The 8,647-nt window shown below is 50.3% G+C and overlaps 1 protein-coding gene across 1 annotated transcript in view; it reads left to right on the top strand.

The window, feature by feature from the left end:
- The first annotated feature begins 4,471 nt into the window (after nt 1-4,471).
- The window catches only part of LOC115869547 (protein ATP6V1FNB), a 5,085-nt gene continuing 909 nt past the window's right edge, over nt 4,472-8,647 (top strand). The window contains exon 1 of the mRNA XM_030885611.1: nt 4,472-4,985. Coding sequence (XP_030741471.1) covers nt 4,472-4,985 — 514 coding nt within the window. The remainder of the gene's footprint in view (nt 4,986-8,647) is intronic.

Genomic DNA, 8,647 nt, shown 5'->3' with positions numbered 1-8,647 from the left:
GCGCCATCCTCACAATTGTCCTGTTTGAGCCCAGGGGTGCGGCCATTGTGTCCATGTAGATCCATTGCCTCTACATCCATAGGCCCAGCAGGCATCATGGCTTCTTTTTCAGATGTCAGAGGGGCCAGATGTAACAGTATCCCCTTCACTTTAGAAGGAATATCTCCACACAGCCAATGGCCCTGTACCCCTAGAAATGTCACTGACATGGAAGGTAGCAGAATTTTTGTGGGGTTAATTTCCCTCCATTTTTACATAGAAATCTAGAGTCATTGATACGTCTCTTTTACTGTGGACACATATTGGGCTGCAAACCACAAGGTCGGTGGTTCAAACCCACCCACCGCTCCACGGAAGAAAGACATGGCTGGCTGTCTCCATAAAGATTTACAATCTCGGAAACTATGCAGATCCACTGAGTTAGAATTATGGTTTATTATCATGCTAACCCTAACACAGCAGTTCTCAACTTGTGGGTCACAACCCCTTTGGGGGTCCAATGACCCTTAGAAAAGTCCATTGGAAAGCTCATAAATCTTTCACAATATATAATTACTTATTGTTTTGTGATTAGTCACTATGCTTTAATTATGTTTATGTTCAATTTGTAACAAGAAAATACATCCTGCATATCAGATATTTACATTATGACTCATAACAGTAGCAAAATTACAGTGATGAAGTAGGAACGCTGGTTGGGGGTCGCCACAATATGAGGAACTGTATTAAAGGGTCGCAGCATTAGAAAGGTTGAGAACCACTGCCTGAACACATTAGGCTGCAATCAGCAGTTCGAAACCATCTGCTGCTCCAAGGGAGGGATGAGCTTTCCATTCCCATAAAGAGTTACAGTCTTGGAAGCCCACAGGGGCAGTCTGCCCTGTCCTGAAGGGCTGCTGTGAGTCAGCATTGACTCGATGGCAGTGAGTGGTGGTGGTTGTTTGTACCCCTAACTGGGTCATGCTAGTCTCTAGGTGGGCACATCAGACACAGCTCTTGTCAGGAGGGCCACGTGTACCCTATGATTCTGTCCCTGGGTAGTCTGGTTGGACATAACACTATGCACACAGAACTGGAGGACTCAGACTAACATTTCCAAGACTCACTAGAGAGTATCTGAAAAGAACTGGAATTGAGCTTTCGTAGTCCTTATTGTTTCTGCTAGGAAGCATTGAGCAACTCACTCTGAGTTAGTGCATCCAGTGGCATCGCCTGGGAAAGTTCTCTCTGGTCACAGTGAATTTTTTTTCCTACAAACTATTTCACTTGCACCTTGCTTTTTGTGATGGCCGATTTAAGAGAACAGCCTGCGGTGTGAAATTTTGTTTCCTGCTTAGAAAAAATGCTGCAGAAAAAAAGTCAATGACAACTCATAGTGACCCTGTAGGACTGGTTAGAACTGCCCCTGTGAGTTTCTAAGCTTGTAACGTTTTACAGACAAAGTCCCATCCATCTTTCTCCCAAGGAGCAGTTGGTGGTTTTGAACAGCTGACCTTCTGGTTGGTTAGTGGCCCAATGCATAACCTCTATGCTACAAAGGCACATGAAGTCAAAATTGTCCCTCACCATCCATTCCACCAAAGACTCATGTTAAGATGTTGGTATATAGACAGATAGTTTATTTTTCCTGGAATGGAATCATGCTAAGCAGAGTGTTCTGCCAATGATACAAATTTGTTATAAATGTATTTAAAATCCACTGTGCTTTGACCTAGTAAGGAGTAGATGCACAGGATGATGTTGTTGTTGTTGTTGTTGTTGTTGTTTGGAGATCCCAAATGCATTTCCTATTTCATCAACTGTTGGGCATGCAAGGCAGGTAAGTTGTTCCCTGCTCTTGCTGTTGGGGACAATGAGTCCCCTTGTCCACCTTCCTCTCTTTCTGTCTGGTGAATTCCTGAAGGTTCCCTCCTCGGGGTCAGTCCTATTGTTGAGAGTGACACGCCAGGGTAAGTTCAGGGACCTTGGAAGGTACACACACAGGGTAGGTGAGGGTGCTGGCTCAGGCCTCCTCTACCCTGCCTCCCACCTGGGCATAGGGGGAGGGAAAAATCGAGCCCCCGCCCCCTGGCAAGCCCAGCCTCTTCCCAGCAAATTTCCCTTTGTTCCTCAGGCAGTCTTTCTGAGCAGGGTGTTCTAAGGAGTAAGCCTCTAAAAGTTCGTGGGAACCTCCGTTACCCTTTGATTCCATTTTTCTCCCGTGAACTTTGCCGAGCCCCCACTTACTAACATGTCTTTTATAAATCTGGGGGCATGGACCACAGGTCCGGTTTTAGGGTTTCAAAGGGTCCTTGAGAGCCAGTCTGAGGAGCTCAGTACAAAGTGAGCTGTCCCTTGAACGGCACAGCCTTTGAAGGAATCCAGCAGAATACAGGTTAATGGCAAGAGGAGGCTCAATCTTTGCCAGCCCCCAAGGGTGTATATTAAAGTGCGTGAACCCGATAGCCGCAGCGCCGCCCCCCCAGTCTCGCTCTCCAAACCACATCTAAGAAAGGACTCTTTCCAAGTCTCCTTTAATTTCCAAGGGCAAAGGGGCTTTGTAATTAATCAGAGGGTTCTGCTAAGGAAGACATTCTCCCAGAAACGCCTCTTGTTTATAAACAACAATTTTCTTCTTGTAACTTGAAGACGGAGTGAAACACCGGAGAGATGGGGCTCAAGGCAAGGCTGGCCGTGATTTTCCTCCTGTGCCTGGAAGTTAGGGCGGCCTGCCCCATGGCCCTCAACCCACTTCCCCCTCCCCTAAGGGTCCTCACAAGCAGGGGGACAATGGGGAGTTCACAAGCCTGCTCGGTTTCCTGTTTAGCACTTGCATATCTCCCAAAGACAGAGCTCTGGGATGGATCTGTGAGCCTGCCACTTCCCGCATCGCTCCCTCAGCCAGGGCCAGCCCAAGGCACCAGGACACTGCTCCCTGTGGCCAGCGCCCTCCCTTCTTGGGCAGGGGCATTCTCGGGGCAAAAGCTGGTGCTGAGTACGGGCAGTTGGCTAAGCAAAGGAAACCTTGGCAGGCCCAAGGTTTGTGAGACGTTCTCAGGAAGCAACGGGCAGACGCAGAGGGCCTGGCTGGTGTGTGTCCCTCTCACCCCTCCACAGATGGACCTCTGGCAGCTTGAGCCTCAGGGCCCTCTTGTGTGCAGTGTGGAAATGCCAGGAAACTTCCCATCTTAAAACTAACCTTTAGACACCACTCCCCACTCCCAAGTATGTGTGTGTGTGTGTGTGTGTGTGTGTGTGTGTGTATATACTGGGGGCCCTTAAAACTAACCTTTAGACACCACACCCCACTCCCAAGTATGTATGTATGTGCATATATCTATATATCTATATATAATCAATGTGTATCAATGTTTGTTGCAGGAATAAGTGAAAGCACACAGAGTTGTGAGAGTGGAAAAGCAACTGACCAGAGGCATTATGGGTAGGCCACTTCTCATTGGCCTCACCTCTGGAGGGCCCTGGATGGGGAAGGGGGAAGAGGTGAGGGTCCCAGAGGCAGATTTTATAGTGCTGCTAGGGCAGCTGGTATGTTCCCTTCTGCCCACCCTGCCTGAGCCTCTCTCTGTGGGAAAGTCCGGCGTCTTGAATACTCAGACACTTGCCCTGGAGCAAGGCCCAGTGCAACCATTTCATGCTGCCGAGCCTCAGTGCTCACCTGGAAAAGTGCCACAAGCGAGCTGGTTTGCAAGTCATTGTGAGGCGTCAGTGAGCACACACCAGGAAACTCCCAGCCCAGAGCCATTAGTGGAGTGTTCCCTGCCTGCGCAGTCCCACCAGTTCTCCAAGCCTCCGTGTTCTTACCTGAGGAGGAGGCTATGAGGGTCCTAGTAATCAGAGGGGGTGGTGTCAGGCACACAGAGCCTGGTACAGTGCCTGGTAGCCAGGGGAAGGCTGATGCACAGCAGCCGACCTCTATGGAGGACTCCGTCCACTTTGGACTTTATCTTGGGTGCTTTATATACTCATCTCGTGTCAGTCTTCCAGTGCTGGTTCCCACTTATCATCCCACTGGCCAGATGAGCTCGTTGAGGTTCAGAGGTCTCCCGTCTCGCCCAAGGCCGCACAGCTAGCAGGAGTCTGAGCCGCACACCCAGGCGTTGCCATGACAAAATCCTCTGTGTCTAGCGTTTTGTGGAGGTAGAGGCTGAGCCTCTCTTTGGACTCTTCTGGCGTCTGGCACACAGTAGGTGTATATCAGAAAAAAGGCTGCCTCACATCCTATCTCTGGGGCTCTCTTGGGCCCCGAGGCAGAATAGGGTCCCCTGTCTGTCACCCTGGGTGGTGTCCCCTTTCCTAGCCTGGCTTATCCATCTGCCTGTGACCCCCCAGGCAGCCCAACCCCTCCTCCCTGTCAGGACCTTGGCAACCTGATTCTGATTGGCTGCATGTATCCTTGGAGACAGGGCACCAGCAACCCAAACAGAGGTGGGCAGAGTAGGGGGCAGAATCTTTCCCTGTGCCTCTCAGCACCATGAGGGACCTGGTCACCGCCCAAAGTCAGGCCGGCTGGAAGGAGCGCATCCAACGGGAGGCCGCCAGCCGTGTGGCCTGGAAGCTCAACTACAGCCACAAGTACCTGAGGGAGGGCCCTGTGCCCAGGAAGAAGCCCCAGTCCAGCTCAGCCTCAGGAGCCCACCCGGGACCTGCTACCCAAGCCCCCCACAGCACCAAGGTGCAGACTGGATGGCCAGAGACAAAAGGGGTCCAGAATCAGTTGTCCAGGGGAGTGGGTGACCAGCATGCCCCACCCAAGGGAGGCCGAGCCAGGGAGGCCCTTGGAGTAACCCAGGGCCCAGTGGGCCAGACAGGATGGAAGGGCTTGGAAATGCGGCCGGCCAGTCCCAGCACCCTGCAGCTGCTCTTCCAGGGCATCTCTTACGACAGCCAAGGCCGAGCCAGGTACCTCCAGGAGCGCTACCGGCAGAAGCCTCAGGAGAAGTTTCCGTACCCGCTGGTCTCGTCCTGGGAGTACGGTTGGCACATAGGTAAGGGCCACTGCCATCTAGTCAGCCCAGACCTTTGACAGAGGGCCCAGCCTCTCCCTCCCACTCCCCTCCTCACCCCCACGCAGACCAGGACCAGCACACTTGGCTCCTCCTGCTCCTCCTTTCTGGAAGGTTCTCTCCTGCCGCTCCCTTGGCCTGACTAACTTTCCAATATCACTTCCTCTGGGCAGCCCTGGAGAGTCCCCCCGGCAGTTGGCTGTATCCGCTGTTGTGTGTCCACAGGTGGGGGATCTGGGCTACTGCACCGCTTCTTGAAAGTGTGCCTGGCCTGGAGAGCTCTTTGGGGCCAGGACTTCCTAACCTGATGAGTGCCCTCCATGCCCTCCCCTGCCTTGGGGCTGGCACCCAGTGACTGCCGAATGAAGGAACGAATGAATGACTGAGTGAACGAATGAGCATGGGCTGGGCTTAGAGACCTCAATTTGGCACCAGGGTGTCTCAGTTCAAGACCTGGCTCCACCACTTCCCAGTTGAGTGCTCTTGGGCAGGGATCTTAAGCCCTCAGACCTCAGTCTCCACATCAGAACAATGGAGATGAACTAGCACTTGCCTTCCTATGTCACAGAATTGGGGGATGGCAATCCAGTGGCAAAGGGAAAGTCCCTGGAACAGAAATGATCCTGAGGCCAATAGGGCACACACAAGTCCCTTACCGCACGTGACCCTTTCAGTGAGGACCAACTGTGTCCAGGAGTCGCCTGAGCAAGCACGAAAGAGTGGCTTGTGAAACGGGCAGTCTTGGGTCTGTCTTCATTCTGGGTCATTCCTTCATTCAACAAGCATTGAATGAGCACCCACTCCATGCCAGGCACTGTTCACGGCCCTGGGGTCGGAGAGAAGACCAGCAAACCGTCCCTGTCCCACAGAGGGCAGGTGATAAGCGAACACGCACGATGCAGTGCTGGCCAGGGGTACGGGCTGCGCAGGCCTGCTTTTCCCACTCTGCTGTGAGGCCTTTGGTAGATGCAGGCTCTGGGAGAGGAGGCTGCAGGGGCAGGAGGCTGGATGTCTCAGGAGCCACATCAGTCGAGAGGAGAGTGTATTCCAGGCCTAGGGCAGCTGGGACAAAGTGTCACAAAGGAAGTGGTCTCCAACCACGGGGACTTGCTCTTTCATTTTCAGAGGCTGTTTGTCTGAATTGGAGGTAGCAAGACCCTTCCCTGTGTGTCTCAGCCTCTAGTCACCCCTGGCGTTCCTGGGCTTATAGATGCAGCTTTGTGTGCCTGTTGTTCCTCTCTCTCTGTGCCTGTGTCTCCTGTCCCCTTTGATAAGGGTACCAGTCATAAAGACTTAGGACCCACTCTCCTGCTCACTGATAGCCTCTTCAAAACCCCTATTTCCACACAAGGTCAAGGTCACATTCAGAACTCAGCATTAAGCCTATGGCCCCACAACACACATGAAGGCAGAAAGGCAGGGCCGTCAGGGAGGAGACATTTGAGCAGCGCCCCAAGAGGTATCTATGCCAAGCCCTACCTTTGAGAAGGAACCCGCTCCCATGTAAGCAGCACCATTCCCATCTTCCATGAGCCTCTTCCACTCCAGGCCCCTGGAAAGGGGCTTCCATTGGCCCCTGCCCACTAAGCTTCCCCTGGGCACAGGGTGGTCAGTCTTAACCAATGGAAACACACGATGCCCGTTTGCGTTTGAATTCCCAATAAACAACAAGTTTTTATTTTTATTAAGAAGTACGTCCTATGCAGTATTTTAGACATAGACCCCCCAAAAAATATTCATTGTTTATTAGAAATTCAAATGCCATTTGATATGCTGTATTGAATTCAGCAACTGGATTGTTGGTGTACCTATGCCCAGGCCCAGGCCAGGGAAGCTGCCTCTGGGTTCATCTAGAAGTGAGGAGATGCTGAAGCCTGTCACTGCTCATAGAGCCTGTAACATTCTGTAAACTGCTGACCTCACACCCCTAACTCAGACTGCTGACCAGTTTTGCCCTGCCCCCACCACAGTGACTCACAGGTCTCCCATTCTCCCAGTGGGGTCCAGGGCGCTGTCTGTGGCTCAGTAGAATCAGCCAAGAATGCACTCTCACCCTGTGGAAGCTCCAGTCTTGTTCTGAGTTCATAGAAAGTGCCCAAGAAACAGTCACGGGGATCATTATTAGTGTTATGACTGGTTCAATCAGCAGGGTTTCTCTTGATGATGTTCCATGTGCATTGGAGAGGAGCATATGAGGGGGTACGCCACCACCCCCAAAAAACGGAATTTGTTTTCAAAGTTATATATTTAGATTTTTTTGCAAAACAACCTTATCACCTTCAAAGTACTCTCCCTTACACTTAATACATTTGTCAAGTCTGTGATTCTATTCTTGGAAACGTTTTTCAAACTCATCTGTTTGGATGGCTGACAGCACCTCCCTCATTTTTTCTTCACTTCTTCTAAGTCATTAAATCACTGTCCTTTCATGTCCCCCTGCATTCAGGGAAGCAAAAAGAAGTCACACAGAGAGAGGTCAAGTGAGTAAGATGTGGGGAGCAAGAGAGGCATGCTGTGTTTTGCCAAAAACTGGCACACTGAGATAGCTGTGTGAGCAGGTGTATTGTTGTCTTGGCAAAACCAGTCCCCCATCTGCCACAAATCAGGGCGTTTTGATTGCACACTGTTATGTAATCTTTTCAGAAGCTCTAAATAGAAAGCTTGATTAACAGTCTGACCTGGTGGAACAACTCCAAATGCACTGCAAGTTGGCATTTTTGTCCATCTAGGAAGTTGATGGATGTCCAGAACAAGGTTTGTCGGCAATCAACATTTCACCTCTTTCGAAACGAGGAAACCACTGTACACTTGAGTTTTTCCCACACTTGAGTTTTTCCCACACCATTTCCCACCCCATCCCCACAAGCAGGAAACAAAATCAGCCATCACAAAAAACTCGGTTCAAGCAAAACTGCTTTTACAAAAAAATTCAGTGTGAGCAAAGAGAACCATCTCAGGTGACACTACTGGGTGCACTAACTCAGAGTTAAGTTGCTTGATGCTCGCCTAGTGGGAATAAAGAGTTTTTTGAAAACTCTGCTCTGCCCAGCACAATTCTGGTTTGTTTTTTCAGGTAACCCCTCATCTACTGTTTTATTGTTGGGTGGAGTGTTCTGTATATGTCTAGGAAGTCTAGTTGATTGTGTTGTTTAGGTCTTTAGGGTCTTTATTGAGTTTCTTTCCTGATGATCTGTCTGTCCTTGTGAGTGATATATTGAAATCTCCCGTTATAATTGTTGAGCTGTTTATTTTCCGCTTCAATCCCAGAAGGATTTGATGAATGTATTTTGAGAGTCTTTCTTGGGTGCATATCCGTTTCTCATGGTTATGTCTTCTCTAGCGATTGTTCCTTTAATCCAGGGGTCCTCAAACTTTTTAAACAGGGGGCCAGTTCACTGTCCCTCAGACCCGTTGGAGGGCCAGACTATAGTTAAAAAAAAAAACTATGAACAAATTCTTATGCACACTGCACATATCTTAGTTTGAAGTAAAAAACAAACAGGGCAAAATCACGTGGCGGGCTGGATAGCCGTCCTCTGCGCGCCACATGTGGCCGTGGGCTGTAGTTTGAGGACGCCTGCTTTAATCATTATGTAGTGACCATTCTTGTCTCTCATTATGCTAGTTGCCTTGAAATCTTTTTT

This window comes from Echinops telfairi, unplaced genomic scaffold (assembly GCF_000313985.2).
Source record: "Echinops telfairi isolate 266 unplaced genomic scaffold, ASM31398v2 ScPeMD7_31;HRSCAF=116, whole genome shotgun sequence".
NCBI lineage: Eukaryota > Metazoa > Chordata > Mammalia > Afrosoricida > Tenrecidae > Echinops > Echinops telfairi.
The sequence above is the reverse complement of the archived record's forward strand: the minus strand, read 5'-3'. Positions and strand labels throughout refer to the sequence as shown.